This window comes from Myiozetetes cayanensis, unplaced genomic scaffold (assembly GCF_022539395.1).
Source record: "Myiozetetes cayanensis isolate MyiCay16 unplaced genomic scaffold, myiCay2020 scf5-8, whole genome shotgun sequence".
NCBI classification, from domain to species: Eukaryota; Metazoa; Chordata; class Aves; order Passeriformes; family Tyrannidae; genus Myiozetetes; species Myiozetetes cayanensis.
In genome coordinates this window covers 77,472,098-77,498,429 of record NW_026087742.1, presented here as the reverse complement: position 1 = coordinate 77,498,429, position 26,332 = coordinate 77,472,098, and the positions used below count along the sequence as shown (strand labels likewise).

The window sequence follows — 26,332 nt, the reverse complement described above, 5'->3', positions numbered from 1 at the left end:
ACTCTAGGACTCCCCATTCCAGCCTGGAGAGGATGTGAGCAGGGGTACAGCCAGAAAGGGGAAGAGCCCCCAAAATGTGAATCACAGAAGCATAGAATATCCTTATACTGGATAGGGACCCACAAGGATCATCAAAGTCCAACTCCTGGCCCTGCTCAGGACAGCCCCAAGAGTAGCACCACGTGCCTGAGAGTATTGTCCAAATGATGTATGCCACTTTGACTTGTAAATGATCATAGAACCACAGGGGCACTCATTAAATCTCATTACTGTCTCTTCCTTTCTGTATTCTGAGCAAAATACTGTTCATCTGCCTTGCCCTTTTAAAATTGGAAGCCTTTTTAAAGATGCTGTGTTTTCGCTTAATTGGATCAAGCCAATGTAACATTTTCCAGGATGCTCAGAAAGTATTTATGAGCCTAACTCCCACTGACATCCTCAAGAGTTAAGCAGCAGGTGGTTGTGAGGATGTGAGTCTTACAGCAACAGCATGGTTGGGGCTAAGACCCCTGGAGCCATACACACAAGAAGAATACATGCAGAAAAGGGTCACTGGGCTCATGGGGGGCTGGTCATCAGTGTTATGATACTTCTGTGGGTGCTACTGGGTTTTGTGTCTCCTTGCAAAAACTCACCTGCACAAGTGTTTCAGCTGAATGTGAGATAACTACCCACAGAAATTAATCCGAGAGAGCGATCCTGCATCTTGTCGGATAGAAAACAAATTTACAAAGGTTGAATTACTCACAGACTGTGCTGTTGAAAATAATTTAGCAACTATAATGCATTAGGCAAAATATCTAAAAAAAAGGTAACTGCCTACCAGTTTTCCTTCTCTTATTTCAATAAAGCATCCCACCAGCCACAGTGCTGCAATATACATTTAATGTACACTGTTTTTTGCAACTGTTGTATTTCAAACACCTTCTTTATAATGTTGGTCTCGTATCTTCTGAAATGTTGAAAGCATAAGGTTGCTACGAAAGAGCAAACCAGATATTTTGGAAGAATGTGTGCTGGTCAGTGTTCTACAGTCATTTTTGAATTCTTTAATGATCTCTTAATGGTATGATTCGTGACTAAAGCAAGTATTTTTGAATGAGAAAGGAAAAAAGAAGCAGTATAGAACAGGAATACTGTAGAACTATTAATAAGCCATGCTGATAAAAATAAATAATTTTTTATTGGAATCTGACTAGAAAAAAGACCTGTGCTGCTGCTGCCTGAAGCTATTGCATGTCAGTGTCCTCTTTACACTCATTTACTTTGATTTTCAAGAAAGAAATGAGCATCATAACAGCCAAGGCATGTTGTGCCTTTCTCTTGGTGTTTTGAACACCAAGGGGTGTCCTCCTCAGCTCATTGTGCAAGAACGGGAAATAAATAACTGCCGGCACCACTGTCGCTGAGATTTCTCTGCCTCCTTCTGACAGGCACTCATTTTTGCTGGCCAGCAGCGTTAAAGTGCTCCTGTGGTGAACATGCTACCTCGGGCCTGAGCTCCTACCTCAAGTTTTTGCTGCCTTCTGGCTCAGAGACCACTTGTCACCCATAGGAGCTTTCTCCTGCAGTGCCTGCCATGCCACCAGGCAGCTCACAGCACTCCCTCAAGTTACACATCTACTTCCATAGGAGAAGGAGAGCCAAAGGAAGAACCTGCTTTCCAACAATAAAATATCTTAGGGACCTCCTGCAAAACTTTATTTATATAAGACTGAAAATAAGCCAGCAAACACTGTATAGCTTTTGTGGGTGAAAAATTGTCCAGTCTCTATTCATTGCACTGTTATGTTTAACAGAATTGCAGTGCGTATTGTATTTCAGCAGTGAGTACTGTTTTAATCTACCACAAATCCACGCAGAGTACCTCATCTGGAGCCTGTGCATTTAGTGGGATGGAAAGTGGATTTTGGTGAAAATGGATTGACTAGCCCTGGTGTATCGAGACAGGATCGTTTCATCAAGAAAAGCTTTCTCTGCAGTCTTAAAGGGCCCAAAGCTCCCCAGCTTCCCTTTCTCAACCATCTCAAAGCACCACTCAGGCAGCTGCTTCCTCCTCTTGGGGAGTGCAGAGAGGCTCTGCTACCATCATTTTTCTGAAACAAGGGAAATCCTTATGCTCCTGGATCCTCCCCAGATCACAGGAAGCTGCTCAAGAAAAATAAATACCCCTTGCCTGTCCAAACCTCATAACAAAGGATGTTATCTAGAGGCTGCTTGTCCAAGTCTCGTTCTCCACCTTTGAAATCAAACCCTTCCCCAGTAAGCTAGTGATGCTGGTAAGTATCATCAACAGATGGAAAAAGAAAGTAAAAGACGGGAGAAGCATCTGGAAAAAACAAAGGGTCGGTAGCTGAGGTGAAACTGCAGGGTGTAGAAACTGCGAGAACAGGTCCAGCCATAATCTAAAGAAAATGCTTGGTAAGTGATATGAAGAATTCCTGTTTCCTGACATCGGGAGAACATTACAGTGAATTGTTTTGCCATACAGTTTGGATGCTGTTATGTACTATGCAACTTTGGGAGATTATTGAAAAGGGACTCTATGAAATCACCGGGGTTCAGAAAAGTCAAAATATTTCCATGCTGGGAAGCAGCACACACCCCATGTGCTCTGTACATTGGCTGGGAGAGATTAGAAGTGTGCAGGGGGAGGAAACTGAGGAAAAGAGAAAACAAGAGTTTTTAAGAGACTTTGGAGGGATGTGCTTCACAATCCCCAGGTGGGAGCAGGTGATCTATTACAAAAAGTGGCATGGTTTCTGTATTTGCTTTTATTCTTCATTCTTCACACGTCCACTCATTTCATTTGGTGCTGTACGCTGAGTAGATGCTTAACTGGACTGGAGTGGGGCTATATTTCCTGAGTGTTAGCTTGTCATGTAGTGATGATTGATGCATGGGGATGGTTCAAGGTGCTGTCCCCTGCATGTGTTACCTTGGGCTTGCTAACACAATGCCCACTGGGGAAAAGGAGTCCCAGCACTTTAGCCTGGAGCGAGGACTGTGAGCGGTGCTGATGCCTCTCCCAGAGGATGTGGTGCTGAGTCTGGGCACTGACTCCAGCCTGCCTTGGCTCATCCTCCACACCTTTCTTGCTCAAGGAGAAGAGGGCACCTCAGAGCAACAACAACTCCTACTCCTGCAGGAGTGTGTTCTTACCCTGACTACAGGCAGGGCTTGAGAAAAATAACTTTAAACACCTAGTGAGGCTGCCAGGTGAAGCTGGGTGGTGGGGACAGTTCTCTACCTTACGTGGTGCTGGAGAACCTCTGCCATCAGCGCAAATGGTTTTACTTAATGTGAGGCAGGTGATACTACAGTTCAGAAGCAGGACTATAACAGATATGGACCCATTTGGAGCAAATTTATTTTTAAAAAGAGTAAAGTCCATCATGATGGGTTTCCTACATGAAACACTGGCAAGCTGTGAGAGGAAAATGAGAATGCTAGGAGAAAATTGTGATGCACACGTGGAGGGGAAGGGGGCCAAGAAAGCAGACTGTCCTTCCTAACATTGTTATTTTGACAGATTTCAAAACTCAAAACATTCTGTATATCTTATAGCTGGTTATATATAAATACTTGTTGTTAATTACAGAATCTCAACTTTCATTTTAAAGTTCTCTCCTCCCATAGATTTGATAAGGTTTTCACCTTTTTGGAGATTCATTAAACTCGCTTTCCTGCAAGATGCTTTGAAAGTCAGGAGATAATCTGCAGGCTTGTTGACACCATAATGCTACGATGGCTTGTGTGCCATTAAAATGGATCACGGAAATATTCATCTATAGAACCTGAACTCAATACATTGCATCAGTACACAGTATAGATCCCTTAATCCATTGACTATTATTAAAATAGTGGATTAAGGAGTTGTTTGGGATCACAGCATGCTGTATGTGTAACAAAACAGTTTAGCTGAGATTAGTATTTATTACTCAATGCAAAATTTGATTGAAGGATTCATAGATGCTTATAATATCACAGTTTGTATTTGATCACGAAATTACTGACTTCTTGCCATACGAGTTAATTATTAAGACCTGAGAATTGTCACTTTCCATGACAAAAGTAAAAACTGAATAACTGACATAAATCTGTTACTGATTAAAATATTTTAGCTTCATACTAATATAAAATATGGTATTTGGATGGTTTAAAGTGCATGGTATGAGAATGTGCGTGGAAAGAACATTCAGACTTCTGAAATAATTTGTTAATTTTTTTTAATTTTATTTTTTAAAAGGGTTCCTAACTGTTGTACAGAAAACTGTCAATGTAATCTAAACTGAACTGGAAACCAAAAGGTTTTTTTCATACAATCTTGTCAACAATCTTTCTGAATTTGTCAGAAGAGGAAGTTTTATTCAACCATGTGGTGAAGTTGAACTGAGTAATACAGTGGCAGTTTTACAGACTTATCTTTAATGCAATAGAAGGTTGTCAACAAGCCCTTTTGGTGACATCTCCATGTGAGCATGGTGAGCAGATGATTTGAGGATTACCAGGCTGTTGGACAGGTCAGCTGGCATCTTAAAAATCTCTTCTATATAGGACCAAATCTGCAGCCAGAAGCTGTTTACTGGCTGAAGGGGGAGGAAAATGGGTTTGTCTAAAAGGCAGAGACCCTTGTGTTTGTTTGTGTGCCTGCCACGGATCACTGTCTTTAAAGCTCGCTGTGTAATGGAGAGCTGAACTCTGGTTGACACTTGTTTTCAGGCGAACTAATGGGCAAAGTAAAATTTCAGTAGTGAAGTTCCAACATGAAAAGAAAAAATTTGTGTATAGAAATCATGATATTTACAACAAGGTAAGTAAAACAGAGCCATTTTTTTTCCCCAAGGTGGTATGTGTTTATACTAAATTTCAGTTATACTGCAAGTTATATTAAAAACATTGCTTCTAATCCCAGTTTTAGCTGTGGTTTTGTTTGGTATTTTTATTTAATCCTGTTGTTGCTAGTCCAGGTCCCTATTGTACCTTACAGAGGAGTCTGGATATTTCTGAAGGGGGGGTTCAGACACTCAAATCACGCAAATTAAACTCTCGCAAGCATGCCGGTGCTGGAGATTTCTCTTCCACAAACTATCCATCAGCTGATCGTATCTGTTAGTTTTCAGGTCCACTTCCTATATATGTACAGCCCCATGGGCATGTGACGCTGTGCTTTCTAAGAAGCTTATGAAAAACCTCATTCAGAAGGGCATGGCAAATGGAGTTGGCACAAGGTGTCCACAGAGGCATTCCTCTGGGAGCAAGTGTGACTTGCGAGTAGGAAGACTACTGTACTTGTAGGCCATGATGCTCACGCACAGGTCAGTGCAGCAGGGACCAGGAAACCTTCATATTTCAAAAAGTGTCACATGAATCAACGTGAAATAAAAGAAGGACGTTTGGCAGCTTTTCAGCGCGTCTCCAAAAGAGCAGTTGTGGCCAAAGAACTGGGGAACCGGTTCTGGGAAACTGGAGGGGGAAAATAGGTAGAAAAAAGCTTGTGAGCTTGATTTACCAGCACAGCTCTCCATGAGACAACATTTAAGGAATGTTCAATTTCTAACTAATCCTAGTCTAAAGGTTTGTACAATATAGCCTTTATTTCTCCTTAGTTAAAAAGTTTTTTATAACTTAGCCCAGTGGTACTAGCAATTTGGATTTGCTAGCTTCAAAAGTTATGCTCTACTGTAACAGTAAATGAAAGAAACATTTAAAGAAGTCATAGAGATGTTAAATATAACCAGCCTACCTACCACTTTGACTGACTTTTCATAATTTTTAAACATTTCTGAAATCCATATATAAAAGACTGCATGTACTACATTATCCTTTAATGGCAAAAGGTAAAAAGTAGGAAAAAGAAAACCCCAAAATAGAGCTTTCACTGATTGCCAGTAAGATTTTCTCAATCAGTAAATTTCCTGAGATCAAGAAGGTAAGAACACGTGCTCCAAATATAGTGCATACTCTAAATATATTATTCTGTTTATAGAGTCTGACACATCATTTTGATGCTACTGCTTTTTGTCATGTCAAAAAGCAGTGTATCTCAAAACAAAATAGTTTTCCGAAGACCATTAAACATCCAAAGGATAATGTCTCACACCACTTCAATAAGGTCATTTTCTCATTTTTATAAACAGAACAAAAGGATTTGGCAAGTGTGATAAGATTAATGTTTTTCAATGTGTGAAACATCAAGTGAAATTATTCTGCATTCCTCAAATAACCCAGTTACCAGTGCATCCCAGCAAGAACCAAAGTCTCTTTCTTCATCAGATGAATAGTGGGACATAATTCTGTTAGACCTGTCCTTAAGCACAGACTGTAACTGCTAGCAGAAGTGACCTGCAGGACCTCCCAAACTGCCTGGCGGGTGACTTGAGAGAAAGGACCATATGATTACTCCACAAGGTGTTTAGTTGAAATCAGCTGGTTTAAGTAGAAGACCTTGGCTAACCAAGCATGTTTGAAATGAAATGAGCTTGAGGTGGTCACATGAACATTTCAGCCTGCAGATCTAACAGGAATATAGTCCCTAACATACCACCTTTGGGAGTGAAGCCCCCCAGTCTGGCCTCACAGGACACAGCCACAACTGGAAGGGGACCCAGATTTCAGACCCCAGTAAAGCGATATTAGTTTTACCAATTCAACAAATGGTTAAATATTCTCAAAGGGACAATATTTACCAATATACCTATAAGACTAAAAAACTGGGTTGACAGACCTGTATTTTTTCCTGATGCTAATAATCCAAGTGACTACAAAGGAAACTTGGCTAAGTACACCACACTCCGAGAATAAGCCCACAGGCCAGTTATGGTTGACAAAAATGCTTTTGACAAGGAGGTCTAATTCATTGTTTAGAATCACTGAAATGTATTTTATAACTGTTATTCTCTGGCATTCATCCCAAAGGAGTAGCTGTGCTGCTTATCCAGTTGCTGGAGATGTACAAAATCCACTGTAGATGCAAAAGGATTGAACACAAAAATGAAAAATTTTGTCAAATTTTTTGAATGTGTTTACATCACACAGGAATTCCTACATATATGTCACAATATCTTGGTATTTCCTATTTATGTTTTTAGTTTCACTTTCCAAATTTCAATCCATTCAAATAACTCCATCTCAGACCTTGTTTTTTCCTTCGAAAACCCACTGCCATATGGAGGAAACATTAAAATTATTGGATCCAAAGTAAAAACAAAAGCAGCTTAGTGTTAGTGCAAGAGGATTAAATCAAGACAATTAAACCGAAGTTAAACTGAAAGTAAAAATGACATAATTTTGGCCAGTAGATGTAGACCATACACCACACAAAAAGCCATTGTCATCCATGGTGGAAGCACACAGTCATCAAAAAAAGATCATCATCATCATCTTCAGAAATACTGAATTAAGCTTCCAAATCTGTGCTCTAAGCAGACAAGAAAAACCTCTATCAAGAGTAATTTTGAGAAAAGGCTGCTTTCCAGAGTTTCATCAGGGGATCACTCACCGCCACACAACCAAGTGATTGACTACCATTTTGTGAAGAAGGTCATGTGGTGTTTTCAATATGGACGGGACCCAGGATAATCCTTCTGCAGCCCAGCTTTCCTCTTCTGTTTGTTATTTTAATGCTGTGGTTTATACTTAATGCTGCTGTGAGTGACAGCTACTATGACAGTCGCCTGTGTATCTGCCAGATAATGACGGCTGGCCTGATTAACCATCGTGGCGTTGGGCTATTTAGGAGTGTCCTTTAGTTACTCACTGTTTAACAGAATAGTTGAAAATGAGAACTGCTCTGCTTGGTGACCATAGTATGAATTCAATCTCCTCCATGTGTAAAAATCTTGTCAGTGTTTATCTACAGGAATAAACCTAGCCCCTCAAAAATGCCAAATTTTAGAAATTTAATTTGTAACATTACCAATTCACTGGTACCAATCTGTGATCCTTTACTACAGACTTCTGCGCTGCTTCCCAAAGACCTCCAGGTGTTAACTACTAACAGTGACCTGCAGATTCTAACCAAAATTTCAACAGGAGTTTCTGTGGCAATGAACAACAGAGAGAGGGGAAAAAACTGCAACAAAAACCATTCAACTGCCAGGACAGGCAGTGAGATGATGGAACAAATGGCCCAAAGTTATAACGAAAGGGGTGGGTGATAATTATTGCTTTGTTATATAATTTGTTAGCCCTATCAAATGTCTTTTGTCCCTGCTGTTGATACTGCCACTGCCTGCAAGGCATGGAGGCATGAGACCTACCTGCTTCTTCCCATGCCTTCACTCATCAGCATGTGGCTATTGTATTGAAGCTGTGTTAAAAAATAAAATTAAAAAACCCTATTTGCACCCATACAAATAAATGCAAAGGGCTGGAACTTGTCCCTACCAAATCAGGCCCTCTGGCTAGTGCTACGTCTGGAAAGTCTGGCCTCTCTGCGTGATGGAAGAGAGGAGGCCAAAAGAAAGTCTGAAACATTATCAAATCACAGCCTTGAAGAAGAGCAGAGCTTGGTGGAGCTGAGGGCATGATGCCAAGACTTTTACAATTCTCAAGGATCTGTAACTCAAGGAGGCATGAGAGCTGTGTACCAGCATCCTTGTGAACTGGACAATGGTCTTGCTCAAGATGGGTTATGACAACACTTTTCTTCACGTACTCTGTCCTTTTAACAAGAACAAACTTCTTTGATATCAACTTCTGCATCATGACTTTCTGAAAATGCCCAGTTCCTTGATATTCCAAATAAATTTACCAAGACCCATGAAAAAACATTCAACAAAGTATTTGCAGCAGCAACATCATTTTAATACAATTTATACTTTATACCAGCTTAAATTTTCAGATTATGCTGGTTCCTTTTCCCTTTTATTCCAGACAGGTCAGATTTTCTTTTGAAGCTTACCTGCAGTAAATAGAGCACTTGACTCCTGTAAACCTTCCAAGAGCATATTTATTTGTTCTTCCATGACCTTCTTTTGGTGTGACTAGCCCTGACTTCGATGGATTTATGCTATATACCGTATATGAACTAGCAGTGTTGCAGCTTTATCTGTATTTGCTCATACTATATTTGTGAAATTCAAAGTTGAGAAAAAGTGCAAGAGAGAGTATGTGTCTCTGCTGTCATCTATTTGCAGCCCTAGAACTCTAACACTTTTCATGCAATTTCTGTTTCCTATTTAACCCCTTTTTCTCTCGCACTGTTTTCACTGAGGACTCCATGGCTACAATTTTCCCTTCCCATTCCTGCACAGAGATGGCCCATAAGACTGTAGGGGCTTTTGCTGGCTATCTGTTTATTTGGACATTGTGCACTTACAGCAATCAGAAGTGTCTTCCTGCATCAAATGATATGGCAGATAGCTTGCTCAGATTATTTTACCAGCATTCCTCAGAAGTGAATGAAATGAGTGAAAGAGGAGACAGTGTCCTATCCAACCAAACACTGAGATTGCAAGTTCTGTCCCATTCTGTGCAGAAATGACCTCACAAACCCGTTGTTAAAGCTGTTTTGAAAGACAGAAAAGATAGACATGGTAACCCTAAAATGACCCACTCGTCAAAAAAATCTCTGGGGATTTAGTCACATCTTAATCTGCCTAAATTTGTCTGCTTGTCTTGGTCTATTCAGAAATTCAGTTCTGGACCTAACATGTCTCTTCCAGTGAAAACCCCCACTTGAAACTGGTAACAGACTGACAGAAAGGACTTGGGTTTAATAAACCATCATTTTCCTGGTACGTTAAGTCAATTCATTTGGGCTCTGCCCTCCTGGGCCTGGATATTGTCCTTCTTGAAGGGAGTGAGGCCTCTTTTTCCTCTCTGTAATTCTTGCCCAGTGTTACTACAGTCACCCAGTCTTCTGGGATAAACAGCAAATTTAAGGCCGCCCGCTGCTTCCCCTGTGCCTGGCCCTCCACCTGCCTCAGGGCTGCACTGGTCTGCAGCAGCAGCACACACTTAACTGTGTGATTTAGCTCTGCTGCTGTCACTACAGCCAGCAGACACTGGGAGAAGGGTGACAGAACAAAACATTAATTTCTTCTCAGCTGCCTTGCTAGCCTTGCTGCAGTGGGCAAAGAAGAGCTGTTTCCAGTGGAAAAGTAGAGAGCACTCCTTGTGAGAACTTGCAGAAAAAGGTAGGAAACATCTGACTTTCTGACTGCTCCATTTTGTGGTTCCTAAACAAGGCTGGAGAAGAAATGTCACAACCCTACTACCTGTATCCTTGGGCTATGAAGAAAGAGAATGAGCCTCCCTGGAAGTCCACTGGTCTTCTCAGTAACATCCCAGATCCCACAGACTCCTAGTGTGTACAATAGGCATAACAGTGAACAAATCAAAAGACAGTCATGGAAAGTTGGGAAAAATATCATGAAGAATGTCTTCCCTACCTGAATAATTTCTCCAAAATGGAGACAAAATTTAAAAATAAATCTACTGTCCTTTTGATTTGATATAATCACTGAAAAAAACCCAACCCTAAACAAAGTCCCCGCCCCAGTTCCCCTCCCCCAAAAAAGCCAAACCCAAACCAAACAAAACCACCCCACACAAGCCACACTAAGTCTTGCAGCAGCAAAAGAACGGTCATGCTGAACTATTCAAAAACAAGGAGCTGACACTGTTGAATGTATGAAGCTGGGACATGGCATTTGGTGCTTCTCACTGCCCAGCCCCTCAGGACACCTTGTGGACCCCCCTCTGGAGCACCATTGTGTAGTGAACTCAGAAACACCATTTGAAGGTATCAGAACAGGTTCCTGAGTAAGGTTGAAACAAGCAATAGAAGCAAGGTTGAAACACAGTGAATTGTAAAGGACCCTTGCTAGCAGCATGCCCATACTAGACGGAGGGTACACAATGTTAGCACGTTCACTGATAAATTACTTGTATAATTACTATTATTGTTCTTCGCCATGATTTTTGGCTGCCCACTTCCAGAAACTTTGAAGTGAGCATTCATATTTAAAGATCTAATGCCAAGGATAAGCCCCTCCTGTAGATTGCTCTGGTAAAGCCTTCTTGTCATCCCCTTGACTCTGCTCCTGCACCCTGTACATGTGTGTGTGTTGTGGCCAGCAGGCGATGCTCAAATACCTCAGAGGGAAGAACTTCAACTGTATTTTCACTGAAAGTGCTGGAATCCTGTCAAATGGCAGGAATATGCCATCACCCAAACATGACAGGCTTCATTTGTAATCATCTGGCTTAGGTGATTTACAAGCAGTTAACTACTTTCATCTCATCAACAGTGAGTTCCAGATGTTTCCCATAAGAAGAAAGAAAGTGCACGATGGCAGTTATACAGTAATCAACCGATAAATTAAGTCCTCAGCAGTCTCTGAAGGTTTGTGCTTTAATCTGAAGTGTCACTCGTGTAGGCACATGTACCTGAAGTCAATAAATGAGGTAACAGCAGAAATATTTCAGGAGTCTGTTGAGGAATACAGATTTATGGAGATACATAAATGAGTAGATCACTAATAACTGTCTGACATAAGGAGAAACAGCGGGATATGGAGAATGAAAAATTAAATTAGTAGGAAACAGCATAGCTGGGAGAAGACTAGAACATCTCTGCACAACTAATCTTCCTTAATTTAAGAAAATACATAATTGTCATGTGCTGCTGGAGCTGGAGATACAGGTGCCCCCAGAAGTAAAAGTGTTGTCCAAACTGGTAAGGATGTCCACACAGAAAGAGGATGGCCTGTAACTTCATAGCATAAACTCGTGGACACATACATCCCACACCAGCTAAGCTTACTGAAGTTCTAGCTCATGCATTTCCTGGAACAGGAACACCAAACCAAACACTGCAGTGTCATTGAATTAAAAGAAAAACAAAACAATAAAGAAAAAAAAAAAGAGAGAAAAAATCAACAGTTGAACTGTTCTAACATTCTGTGATTCTATGCTTAGGACTACGTTTAATTAATCATCAAATACAAAAACATCTATCAGCTGTTAAGGATTTACCATACTTCTATTACAAGATTTCAGGTAATTACTGCAGATCTTTAATCAGCTGAGTAACAACTCACAAAGCAACTTCAGTTTTACTTACTCTGCACTACCCACGTCATCAGGACTGGCTGCAGCAGCCCTTCCCCACCAATCTCACAAAGCTTGGCAGAAAAATTTGGCCACAATTTCCAACTCTACTGACCAAAGTCAGATACAGCAAAATCACTCCCTTTCAAGGTTTCTCACTTCTCCTGTCTTGCCTGAAGTACAGATGTTGCCCACCCTACTCTTCTTACAATTGGTATTTTTGCCTTTACTAGTATTAGCAAAACAGTATTTCACATTCACAGCATTTCACATTTTTGATTTGTATGTCAGTTCAAACAGGACTTGGTGTTTCCCATTCCTTCAAAACAGATATTCAAATCCAATATAACTGAGTGCCCCAGATGCCTACCTGAATTTCTGTTCTCACTTCCAGACTTTTCCTGAAGTCATCCCTCACTGCCTTTTACCTGAAAATTGCACAAGCATCAAGATACTGTCCACGACTAGCTTACAGCCACCTAATATTTATGATAATGGTTGCAAAACTCCAGCCAAGCAGCTGAGGGCACACATGATCTCATACGACTGCAAAAATCCTAAGACTCTTATGGGTGCTCAAACACAGCCGAGTTTTCGAATAAGAAGGGAAGCTACAAGACTAAAGATGGGCTGGGGAGCTTGCCATGAGAGACAGCTTGCCATAAAGCTGCTTTTTTATTTGTTCTTTCTTAGAGAAAGAAAACCAAACCACTAACTCCTGTATCGTTTTTTCATAACACGATTCAGACCAAGGATTCCTTTCAGACTAAATTTGTCAGTGATGGTCACTTCTTTGCAGATTCCAAAGAATCAGTTTTAAATATTTATCAGCCACCAAGAAATTGACACTTCTCTGAACTGTTACGTTTTCTCTAAATTTACTCAGTCTTAATGAAGCCCAGCAATTTGTCCTACCTCCTAACCCTCCTATTAATTTACGTTTTCTCAGATATCCATGCAGAATGTCCATTTGAAGAAAATACCAGGTAGTACAATAAGATTTTGAAAAGGACCATTATTTTGAAAGTTTAGACAAAACCACAGGCCTCCCAAGAGATCTGAAGAACAGATACAGTATACAGAATAACATTCAGATGCCCTAACACACACCAGAAGCCTAAATTACAGAAAATATTTTAAAATTATCTAAGGCAATAATGGGTTACAAGGGCAGGGACAAGTTTTGAACAGTTCTTCTGCAAAACCCATGACGCATTAAACTTCCTGGATTGTCTCAAGTGCTCCACGCTGAAACCGTAACATTTCAGTTGCAATTATTAAATGGCAAGGCTGTTTGAAAAACTGTGTATGCAGTAGGTTTACATTCCAGAAGATAATGACACACTTCACAAACTGCCTTTAAAGGGGAAAATAAGATACTTAAGAAGTTACCATGGCTCATCAACTAGTCTGTAGGAAAAAACCCAGGGAAATACACCCATCAGTTTAAAACCCATATAACACCCCACAGTGGCTTCATGCCACTTCCAATAATCTGATTTTTAAACAGCAGAATAAACGTTTATCTGCACCAAAACTCTTGACCATCCATTATATTTCATATATATATATATATACACATGTAATGTTTCTCAAACTAAGTATTCCCATTTGGGTAATAACTACTGAAGATTTTGGGCAGTGACTACATATATAGAAGGTGACCACAAAACCAGGGATAAGAAGAATATTCAATTTTACAAGTTTTAAAAATACGAATCAAAAGTCATACTGCAGTTTACTCAACCGGTAAAGAGCAAAGCCTTACCACATTCACCCTTTTCCTGTTTTCAACACAAAACATGCAAGATTTATCTAAAATCAGCATTTCCTAGTGACTGCATGTTGGGAGGAACACAAGAAAAAACCTGTTCGTGACATCTGAACGGAGCTGTGGCTGGGGACAGGCAGAGCATGAGTGCCCAGGTTAAAGTCCTTTAGAAAAGTAAACTGGTAAGAATAACACCCCCCCAAGCTTATGAATGGCAACTGGTATATGAAGTTTAATTTTAAATCAAAATTTTACCAGGCTCATGAAAACACGCCAAAAGCCAAACTGCATTACGAGTCTAAAACTACCGAACAAGGTTTGAACAAAATACTCCATTTCCAAAAAAAAAAAAAGCAAATATAGGTTTAATGCCAGTCATCCAAAATCAACATTAGTCTCTTAATATAAGGCAAAAATAGTAATTTTCTTTTATTTTTTAACCTACATTAAGTACAATCAGCAACAGTTTCCCTGTAGAATATGCATCATTGAGATCTAAAAGCAAGATCAGCAGAGAATGCTGACTCATGCATCGTAAGATCTTCTCAACATACTGACAATGCCATAGCAACTCTGGAAACGTTTCTAGGTTAAGGACTGGATTAATGCTGCAAAGTGGTTCTGTTAAATGTGTGTATAATTTAGTTCTCATGCGCCACTATCACATTTCCATGTTATAGCCATGTAGCACAAATAACATTTCTTGCAGATCTAAGGGTGTGTCAATATACATTAGACCATAGAAAATGCCATAAAATACTCTATGCAATCTTTAAGCATCTATCTTCAATATACCTGTATTTACATTTTTTAATGAACTTTTGTAATAAGCCACTGAAGACATTTTTACAATGTTTATTAGATTATGAATTTATAAATTCAAGGACTCAAGAGGCACATAGTTTAAAAGGCCAAGAACACCAAAACTAATTAAGTCACAAAAATCAGAATATTTATGGATGTAATACCAGTAAAAAATAAAAATCACATCCAGCCTAAAAGCAACACTTCTTAAGAGTCATCCTTCAAAGTTAGCATAATAAAAAGTTCTCATTTCCCTCAAAGAAAAATAATTCATCCCACCTACCAAGCTAGAAAAACCTATTTACAGTTGTACTTTGATCAGAAGTATCATTAAGTTGTGTAATACAGCCATTTCTACTCTGCCATTAGAATTTAACATTTCTTTTAAAGTATAATTGTATTTACAAACGCATAAATACTGTAACTCTGATCTTCATTAAGATTTGAATGAAAACAGGTTGTTAAGTCACAATACAAACGTGTTAGTGTAAAAGTAGGTGCATGTTCAGTATCATTCTCAAAGAACAGGAAGCCAATACTTCTGATAAAGCTCAAGTTCATCAGCAAGACCAGGTCTTTAAGTTACGTTAATGAAGATTAAACCTCTTCTGTGTTACTCTTTACATTGGTTTCTTCAGTCGACTTTCACTACACTGTATATTTTGGTTACAAACCAAAAGCATGCAAAGAATCCAATTGTCCCTAAAAAAAAAAAAAAAAAAAAAAAAGATAAAAATTACATGTTAGAAACACTGATACAGGAGACACCCATTTCTACTTGTACTTCATGAATCAGGACATACATATATGTGATCTGCTATCTATAGTCTTTATATTAATCAGATCAGATAATGGAAAGTTACAGACAGTACCTGGTCTTTACAAGCATCAACTACTCTATAAAGTATCTCAATAAATTTATGATCACAGATCATGTGGAAGATTCTTGTTTTAAGATGTTCCTGCGTTATTTGTCTTACTATATATTCGTTCTTTGTTGTTTCAGTATGCTGCAGTCCAACCCCTTCATGTTGCTCCATTTCACCCTTCTTCAGTGACTAGTCACACACACTCAGCTGTCAGAATATTATTAGACTTAATAAACCAATTAAACTGACAGCAAAGGGAGTTCCTATTTCTTAGTTATACTTTAAGGTCTTGGAAAATTAGAGCACTACCTTTATTTCTACAAAGATCAAGATAACAGAAATTTCAAATCACAGTGTAGTTACTACACAACTTGTAGTTCCTACTGAAAACGTGTTATGTACCTCAACAATAAACACTTCTGAAATACTTAAAGGCAATCAAAAGGTATACACAAATTTGAACTGAACCTTAAGGATGAAAACCATTTCCCTGATAACTTAGCAGAATAAAAATAGCTTTATCCATTCTTTTGGTGAAACATCAACAGAAGTTTTTAATATTATTTTGGATAATATTATTTGGGATGTGAAATAGTTCATACAGTTCGGCTTTGTCAATCTAACTGGATTACTTCAAAATTCAGCCTCAATCAGAATGATATCGGACTAAACAGCAGCTCAGAACACCTGTTACGGGAACCTTAATTTCCCACAAAAACTAGGACAGGAAAAAAGCCCTGAAGAGTATCTGATTTTTGCCTGAGTACCTCTTCTAAAATCATAGCCTTAACTTATGCGAGAGCCAAGGAAGATCTTTAAAGGAAAAAGTCGCCTTCATTTTAGATCTGGTAAGAGGCACAACAAAATCTGTGTGGTAATTCACACGCTATAAAACCTTGAAAGGAACCATGAATGATATCATGGTAATTTTCTTTTCCCCTTTACGCTTCCTAAACTACTGATGTTTAACTGACTCATTTACTATGATACGTAGTTGTGGTCCCAGCTGTGAATCAAAGATTTGTCATGTAGCTCCCGGTATTTTGCCTGCTGAGTCTGATCAATGACCTGGAATGCAGTATGGATGCAAGTGCCTGAAGCATGTGTTACATAGCAGCAGGGCACTGTCAAAATCCTTCCTGATACTGACGATTTTTAACAGATGAGTAAGCAGCAGCAGAATAGTTTTGATACAACAATTATGATTTTTTCCTTTTAGCTTCTTTATCATCTTGACACGGGAAAAGTCAGTTGCCCTTGGGAGCAGTTTTCGCTAAACTGCTAATATTCTTTTTTGTTTAAGAAACTGGAGAATTCCTTGTCTCTTTACCCCATCTCTTACCTTCTTCAGTAAAACCTTATCTCAGAGCACTTCAGTAAATCTCAGAGAACTGAACATACCTGCTTTCAAGACCTTATCAACCTAAATGGACAAAATTATTCTTAAATTTAAGGAATACAATTATGCCCCCAAAATTAAAAGATAATTTACTCTTAATCTTGTGGGAAGTAGACAAAAAAATCATTAAGTATATGATGTTCTAACCATCTGGTTAACTTCATATGTATTCTTCCCTGATTTCAATATAGAAACTGAAAACTTAAAAAACCAAGAGTATACAAACTCCGAAAGCGTAGCTCAAGTTGCACAGCACAATCACATCTCCACTGTCCCAATTACAAAGAAGTGACTGCCACAGAAAGCATCTAAGGGGGACGAGAATAAACCACCTCTTCTTCGCATGCTTGTGAACCTACCCTAAAAATGACTCCCCGAATCTGCTGGCAGGCACTGCACAGCGACTTCGTCACCAGAAAGTGCACACACGAGCAAAGGAAAAGGGGGATGCACCAGGTACATTTTAATGCCTCTAGACAATGTCATATGACTTGCCTGACATGAAAGAATAAGGGCGAAAGATGGAAATTATATGGGTACCTGAATTGCAGAAAGGCAGCTTAATCAAATCTGTGCACAGGTAAAAATTACTGTAAATTCCTCTGAATGTGTGCACTCCAGAACTACTACATGCATCCAAAGTAAACACAGTGAACAAGGGAGAAAGACTAACACAGTCCTGGTTTTGGACAAAACTACTATTAAAGGCAGACATGCTGAACATCTGTGTGATGTTCAATGAAACTAGTGAAACTAAATTAATTGACCTTACACTTATGTAAGGCCTAATTACTTTTCACGCTACTTTGTAAGTTTGTACTGCATTTAAAAATCGATCTACATACAGCACTACACATTCATTTCTAGTTGAACAACCATGCATTCTATGATTCTTTAGTTCAATGAGACTATCAGTAAACCTAGAGCAGAAATAAAGGTTCAGAGAAAAGCAGTGTGACAAGGAAAACAAAGTGAGCAAGGGAGGAAGAATCTCTGACTTAAAATGAAGGATAGAAGATAAAACTAACCACTTCTGGAACACAGCTTGATCAGTTTTCATTTCATTTCATTATGAGATTATATAATGTACCTAAGCCCCATTCCTTCCTTTTAACAGGCAATGACCCAAGAAAATCCTTGCAGGCCACTGCTCCTGTTCATCATCATCTGCATTGTCATGGTGCACAAACAGCTTCAATATTTCCTTAGCTGAACTGGCAATGTCTTTGACAAATATACAGTTACACTTAAAATGAACTCCATTCTCAAATGTCAGTTCTTTTCTCATTAGACCATTTTTTGCTCTCCTGTGCTAAGTGGAAATGAAAATTCTACTTAATAGTTACAGTGAGATCTGTATTAAAAGCTCTGATGGCAAGCCACTTGTATTCTAGGAAGCCTCAGAATATAGCATGTATACATAAATACACATCAAAGCCTTCAGAATCATTAGATGTTATCATAAACTTGTAAAGCTTGAAATTATTTAAACCACGGATTGATTCAAAATAGTTTCAAAAATATTGCTCTATAGAGTAAAGCATACAAGGACAGATTGTATTTTGCTCCAGCAGAATTCTTAAGATTTTTTGAGGAGGCGGTTGCATCAGTTTCAGCAGAGACTTTCTGCATTTTCACTGCCATTCTTCCACCTTAAACGAGGGATATATGTGTCTGACTAAAGGTTGCTTCTTACTACTGAAGATGACAACGTGTGATTTTAAGACCTCATCTCCCTTACTGAAGAGGAAATTGAAAAACCCAAGACAAGTGTTTTTCCAAAAGCTCACAATAGACATTACAAGGTTTTGAGGAGATTGATACAATCTCCTTGTCAAGAGAAATTCTGTCTGCTTCCCATATCACTTCAATGCAATTGGGAAAGATGGTAAATTCTGGAAGAGAGCAAATTAAAAAAAAAAAGAAGTGCATTCTCTATCAATTTTTACTCCTCTCGCTTCCTCTCTTTTCCTTCCTCCTATTCCACAAAGGCTGCAATTTTTATCTTGACACTGTAAGTTTATACTTGATTGTGCGTGATTTGCAGCTGTGCTTCTCCAAAGACAACTCATTTAAAAAATGAGTTTGTCATATGACTAACATAAGAATGAAATCTGGAGAAGTATTTATCACATATCTGAAGACCTACTTATTGGCCACACCTCAAATTAACAGTAGTTTTGCCTCATCCTCGCTTAATCTCTTTCACTAAAATTTGTGAATCAGAGTTGCAATATGCTACACAACTACCTGGAAAAAATCAAAGGTAAGTTTGCCAAGGATTCTACTGTGCAAAACTAAAGGTAGACTTAAAATTTAAAATTAAGGTTCGATACTTACCTGTGAAAAGGAAGAAGATCAAAACCATAATCATGGTATAACCAAAATACAAAATGGTGCTAGCTGTTCCTGTGATTTGCAGTTTAGAAAAAAAATAGTGTATTGCATATATTAGGAAATAAACTGCAGTGAAACCACTAGTGAGAAATGAACGCCACTGCCAGTGATAGTCCTAGAAGGAGTGAGGAAAAAAGAAGTATTAGTAATAGTGCACTTATAACACACTGACTCTACTACTCAGTGCAGAGCTACTTTTTCTATATAACTTTGTCCAAAGGTGAGGTTGTTCATGTTGAATACTGGAATACTTATTTTCAATTAGGAAAGTGTTAACATTTTTTTGAAGCATTCTTGAAACAATATCAAGTTTGAATACCGAAGAGCATTTCTTACCTCTGCACATAGATGGAAGTAGCAGAGCAATATTGTAGCCTCAGAACATGTAATAACCAAAATAATGAATACCAGAAACAGGAAACCAAACATGTAATACATCTGGTGGGACCTATAAAAGGGAGTGAAAAACATTAAAGTGGCCACTGTGGTAATACTATCTCTTCATATGCAACAATAACAACTTCACATAAAGTATTTCCCTTCCTACTGAAGTACTGTCAGCTGTGTGGCCATACAGTTGACTAATTTATTTTCTAACTAAAGAAAAGGTGTCTTGGCAGCTCAGTCTGACAACAGTAAGAAAGCAATCCCAAAGTATGCTCCTGGTTGGGGTTTTAGGAAACAAATTACATAATGGTGAAACTATAGTTCCAGTGAAGTCAGTATGACCTCTTCCACTGACTTAAGTAGAACTTGGATTTCACCTCACATTTCAATCAAAGGGGCAGAGCTGCAAAATAACAAATGTCAAATGCTGTAGCTGTCTGTGTTGGGTAGAGGCACCTGTTCAAGGTTCAGAAACAGTTTAACAAGATCCAGTAACTAAATTGTGCCAGAAGGAAGACAAATTCCTCACAGTAGATTAGTTTGTCAGTGTGCTATGAGCTCACATCAAAATTCACTTATACTGGACTAGTCTTTGGTGCTTTATTTTTTAAAATAATTACTCTCTTGTTTTCTTTATAATGATTTCACAAGAATTTGTTCTCGATTTGTCTTTTTCTCTCCTAAAAGTACTAATACTTTTCTAGCCTAACAACTACAACAAAAACCCCTCAAAAGTAAATTCTAATATTCTTACTACTTTTAAGTTATACACCATATGTCAGCTTCAGAAACACTTCCACATGAAGTTAGAGGAGTTGCATGAGAAAATGAACTATCTGAATATTGTAGGTCAGCTGTCAATAGCTAAGCCACCTCTCTACATACCAAAACAAGCAAAACAGGCACTGTGAGTATCTTCAAAACCACGAAATATTAAAAAGATGTTAACATTCAAAATTTTATTGAACCAATATTATGGCAACCCTGCACTCACCAAAAACCAGGCAAAGCATCTTGAAGAAAAGCTTACACAAAGAAATTACCACATTTTGTGACAGAGAAAACTCAAACAGGTTGAGTTAACTTACCAAATACTGTTGAGAATAAAGAACAACTGTATAAAGATACATCCAAAAGGAAGAATCCCTCCCATGACAATACCAGGTAACGGTTTCGTATAGAACGACTGCTCAGGAATCTGACGAGGAATTTGATTTGTGCGAACAGGGTGTTCGATAGCCTTTCAACAAAAGAAATTACTAAATAAATAAAATGCCAAATTACAGCACTACCTCTTTTGCTTTCTTTTTAAAATGAGTGGTGACAAAAGTCTGCTCTTTGCTTTGAATATGTGCATACCCAGCTATCACTATATTTGCTTTCACTACCAGCCCTACATTTGCTTTCAGCTATTACTGAAAATATAGCGACAGATATTCAGGACTTTGCTTTTTATTATATCTATTATCTGTTACAGAGCTGATTTATCATCAGATCTGAGCTGATTTATCACTTTTCAGCTGGCAGAGGTGGTGGTACAGACTCCTGCTTTCCCCTTCTAAAAATCTCTGCATATTGTTTTTCAGGATTTACTTCAAGAATCACATCAAGATAAGCTTACAAATGCAGAGGATTCAACCTGGCAATTAAATCCTACTTTAAGATTCATGCATGGTGGGAGAAAAAATTTTAAGGCAGATAAATGCATACTTTTCCATCTTTTCCCTTTCATAAAGATTACATCAAGAGCATCAATAGATACTAGCTAGGGACTTGCTTTCTGATTTGATTTTCATGTTTTTGTGGCACCTACCATGCTGCCTTATTAGTTTATCAAATCATCCTTTCTTAAAGGAAATGCCCCTGTACAGTGCAGGGAGACTTGCTGGAATTTCAACATGGTTATCAGAAAAAAAACACTGAGTTCTGGTTAAGAAAAATATGATAAATAGGATAATTCACAGGAGAACTCTAGCAATTTTATCAGAAAATATCCTCAGTGTAGTGGGCAAACAGGAACAAAAAATACATGAGGAAAACCACAAACGCCTATGTTGGTTTCCCTTATGTTTGCTGGGTCAAGTAATTTTTTCAGTAATGAAAAAGATGCTAATTAAAATAAAAATTAAATTAAAAATAAAATTAAAATCACTGATTTATCTGTAGCAGTCACTCCAAAAAAACACAATACCCCAGTTATTGCAGAGAAGTATCACCCCCAACAACCAACTGAATATCAAAGCCTTGGAATTCCAAGATCAGATATTTAACAGATCTAAACTAACTGAACAGAACCAAAGCCAACAATGCAACTAGCTTAGGGGTCATAGCCTATACAGTGAAAAATATTTACATGTATATATATGTGTATACACTTACAAAACAACTTCTCTGAAACACTTACATTTTTCTTAAAACCGAAGTAGGCACCAATAAACGTCAGCGGTACAGATATGCAAAACCAGAGTGCCAAAATAGCAACCAAAGTGCCAAATGGAATAGCTGCTGAAGAGCCTTCTCCCCAGAGAATGAGGTTCATGATAAAAAAATCCGCAAATACAATTCTGAAAAATACACAGAGCACAGAAATGCTCCTTAACATTTTATACTGTTAACAAAAGAGTAGCAGTGTATTAAGATTTCAATGTAAATCTTTGTTAAAACCAAATGACACACAAAATATCAAAACAAAGAGGTCAAACAAGAAATTCTTTGTTAATCTAGTGGGACTGAACTCCAGCAGGAGCTGACGATCCAATTACGGTATTTCAAATATATGCTTGTCTTAACTAGACTTAAGGGTACAACCACTTGCTGTGATTAAGTAGAAAAATTTATCAGAGTGGTTATACAGTATATGACACTATGTAAGACCAACTACAGTGTGGTAAGAGAAACAGCCCAGATAATAGAAGAAAGCAATGAAAAACTGGTCTGTCTAAAACTTACTACTATCAAAATGCTTTTTCTTAATCAACCTTTCCATATGGCAAGAGTAAACAAATGCTTACAGAAATAAATACCTAAGGATGATATGCCGTGAACATATTCATCTTTGCCAAAAGCACTGTGATACTCTTGTAACTTTCAGAATAAAGGGATGATGCAGTAAGATTTACGTGTAGGGCTGAAACTTAAAAAATTAGCTATGCATGTCAGAGATGCAATTTAATTCTGTTAATCATGGTGGTATTTCTCAACTTACCCAGGACAAAGAAATGATGTCAGCAGGACATTTGTTTTCCATTTCTCACCTCCAAAGGCTGTATTAAAACATTTGACAGATATCAAAATATGCATTAGGCTCACAACTATTAATTTTCCAGTCCATTTACCTGTTATACTTAGCTTGCAAATACTCAAATAACGTCCTATCATGCCCAAATTTAAAACAGTAAACTAAATCTTCAGTAATAAAACTAAATTTCCTTATCATATTGCTTAGCCACAGAGCTTCAAAGCAAAGTCCCAGACCAAAGTCAGGAAAGGTATCCAACTAAAACTTGTGTCTGACCAATTTATCTGCTAAAAGAAGGAAGTAGATTTGGAGTACTTTTAAGTCTTTAAAAAGCATCTTAAACCTGGAGTGATTAAGAAGTTTAAGCTTTCTAGCATTTGACTGCAGGTTTCAGTAGGAAAAGATTCATAAATATGTGAAAAGCAAGCTTAACAATTTTCTTGAAATAATTCTTGCCTGTGAATCTTACAAGAGACTCAGGACTAACACGCTTATAGAAGCAGTGATGTTCTCTTGAGTCTTAACAGCATTAAGCAGTGGTGATACCAAAAGACCAAAGATAGCTTTATTAAGAAAATCTTTATGAATTTGCACTGTGCTGATAAAAATTCTAGTCAGTATACTTTCAAATGAAAATATCCTGCTGGAATTCAGTGAAGCTGATAATTTCATATGAACACTGCCATAATGACATGCTTCTTTATTTCAAGAGTCAGAAGCGATTATGGTTAGAGTGATTTTAATTAAGTTTCTATTTCTTCATAAAAACTTTGTAGAACATGGCAGCAGTTATTAAGATTAACCATTTAATTTCAACTCAGGTTTCCTTTTTTTGAATGCAATGTTGAAAAAAACCCACCAACTTTTAAAACTGGATATCCATTTCAGTTGCATTTTAGTTTGTCTCACGTTACTTTATTTGTATACTATAAAGAAAAATATTCATGCTTGCATGGTCCATACAGGGTATGAACTACCTTATGTTATAACAAAAACATCACTGGATCAGTCACTCGCTATCTCAGAAGTTAAACACAACATTCAAGTACCAGCTAAGTGATTCCCAGTAAGTATAATATGAAATACAATCCTTAATAGTCAGATCTCCACCAAAGAAACAGGATTCAATTTACCATCAATACACTTCAAAATATCCTTCAAAACACATAACATACAGCACGATATAAAGAATAATTCTGCCCTCAATTATGCTTTTCATACTAAAATCTCCTTCTGTTTAAGTCTAACTGGCTTGGAGATCAGGAAGAGGAGTAGTTCGTTATCACATCACCACCACTGTGGAAAAACTCCCTACAAGATACAAACCCACTTTTTCCACTGGTTCTCCCCACACGAAAACTACAAAATGGTTAGAAGAAACAACTCCAATGCCTACTGCCAGGTTGAAGTTCAGAAATAAACTCCTTCTCTAGCCGTGTATGTTCAGAAGTCCAAAAGATTCACCTCTCTAAGTCAAAGAGTCTTTTACCTTGATTTACATAATTAAAACAAGCTATATGCAGAATGCCATGCTTCACCTCAAAACAAACCAGAGGGTACAGGAGTCAACCTTTTGAGGTTGGCAGACAGCTCTTGAAACAACAGCTGGGACTAGTGAAGGAAAGCAGTATCAACTAACTGCTGATACTTCAGGCCCCCCTGTCAGGGGCCTAAACACTTTTGGGCTGATTCTACAACTACAGAACACCTAATAATCCTTCTTCCTGCCACAGTCTGATAAGCACTATTCTCCCACAGACCTAGGAACTAGCTAAAAAGAGGTGACAGTTACAGGCATGCAAGAACTGAGGTTCATGACTTGGGGGTGCGGGTGTGCGTTACCAAGCAAAAATGGCTAAAACTAAACGCAGATAATAGAAGAAAGCAATGAAAAATTGATCTGTCTAAAACTTACTACTATCAAAATTTTTTTTCTTAATCAACCTTTCCATATGGCAAGAGTAAACAAATGCTTACAGAAATAAATACCTAAGGATGATATGCCATGAACATTTTAAACTTTGTCAAAAGCATCCCCCCAACTAGGAAACAGAAGTACAAAACTGTCTGACGTAATGAACTTAGTACTAGTAAAATGAAATTTGCTTCCCGATTTCACAAACACACAGTAGCAAGAGCAATTCAGAGTCTTTGGTCATGCTTACATCCAAACGAGTGTAACCATGACAGTGTTCTATATGTGTTTTCTGTTATTACAGTAAGTACATTTCTCCAATTTGCCCTAAGGGAAACTACAAACAGTACTGCAAAATAAAAATCAGTTCTGTGATGATAATTTACTTTAATGAACTTAAGCCTTGTCATTTTCAATAACTTTTACTCACATTTGTAGAATCTGGCAGCAACGTAACCAGCTGGAGTTCCAAGCAGTACCCACAAAACTACAGCACAGGTCATTAGAGCTCCCCTGTTAGCAGGTGACAAAAATCCCAGGCAGGCAAAAACTGTGAAATAGAGATGCACACCTGTAGAAAGTGTCTATAACTTAAAAGTAGTACATCAGTTATCTTAAAATCTGTGTATACTAAGTTGCATGTCTACTATATCAGCTCAGGTGGTTTTAATGACTTCTAGGAAACTTCTAGAAAAAACTGTACTGCTATTCTTACTAGTAGCACACAACTAGCAGTGAAAAATCACCTGTATTCAACTAACCCCTCCCCACTTGATTACTTACACAGGGTAACAAAAGTCATTATTAAGATCTGTGTGCCAGAGCCTAGAAAAACAGACAACAGCATTCCTTTTCTTGGGGGCCTGAAAATATCCCCATGAACCAGTTTCCAGCCAAATTCTTCTTGTGCATCTTCCTATAAAAGAAATACACCTATTTTAATACAGTAGATTGCCATTTAAATAGCTTGTTACAGCTATACATTTAGCTGGAAAAATTAGGTTCCGAATAAATTTTAGGAGGTACATTTTGGACTTACAGTGGAATCCATCTGATTGTATCTTGCAATGTCTTTATGCAGTGTCCTCAACATAATCATAGCTACCATTCCAGACAGAAAGAGGACAATCACCAAGGAATTCATAATACTGAATTAAAAAAAAAAAAAGGAAAATCATAATTCAAACTGCAATGTAAACACTTCAGTAAACACTTCAGTACAGTACACTTGAAGGCAAAATTTCTTCTCACCTAAACCACTGGATGTGAGTGTGAGGCATGGATTCCAAGATATAATCCCATCTTGATGCCCACCTGATACTTTTTTCTTCCTGAAAGAGTAAACACATGAGCTTCAGACACACTCCGTATCCAACTTGTACATTTACAAGCCGATGTTCACGCAAAGCAATCTTAAATCTTGTGACTAATTGAATTCAGTGCTCCATGCCTAAAATAGTTTAGTAATAATTACCTATACCAAACATAAGAT

The 26,332-nt window shown here is 38.1% G+C and overlaps 1 protein-coding gene across 2 annotated transcripts in view; it reads right to left on the bottom strand.

Moving 5' to 3' along the window:
• Positions 1-14,179: 14,179 nt before the first annotated feature.
• TM9SF2 (transmembrane 9 superfamily member 2) overlaps positions 14,180-26,332 on the bottom strand; it is a 28,112-nt gene continuing 15,959 nt past the window's right edge. For both annotated transcript variants that reach the window (XM_050333908.1, XM_050333909.1), the window contains 10 exons: positions 26,092-26,171; positions 25,880-25,988; positions 25,624-25,756; positions 25,271-25,390; positions 22,893-22,950; positions 22,092-22,251; positions 20,776-20,927; positions 19,637-19,748; positions 19,244-19,415; positions 14,180-15,337 (listed from right to left, as the gene is read on the bottom strand). In XM_050333908.1, coding sequence (XP_050189865.1) covers positions 15,270-15,337; positions 19,244-19,415; positions 19,637-19,748; positions 20,776-20,927; positions 22,092-22,251; positions 22,893-22,950; positions 25,271-25,390; positions 25,624-25,756; positions 25,880-25,988; positions 26,092-26,171 — 1,164 coding nt within the window. In that variant the 3' untranslated portion in view covers positions 14,180-15,269. The remainder of the gene's footprint in view (positions 15,338-19,243; positions 19,416-19,636; positions 19,749-20,775; positions 20,928-22,091; positions 22,252-22,892; positions 22,951-25,270; positions 25,391-25,623; positions 25,757-25,879; positions 25,989-26,091; positions 26,172-26,332) is intronic.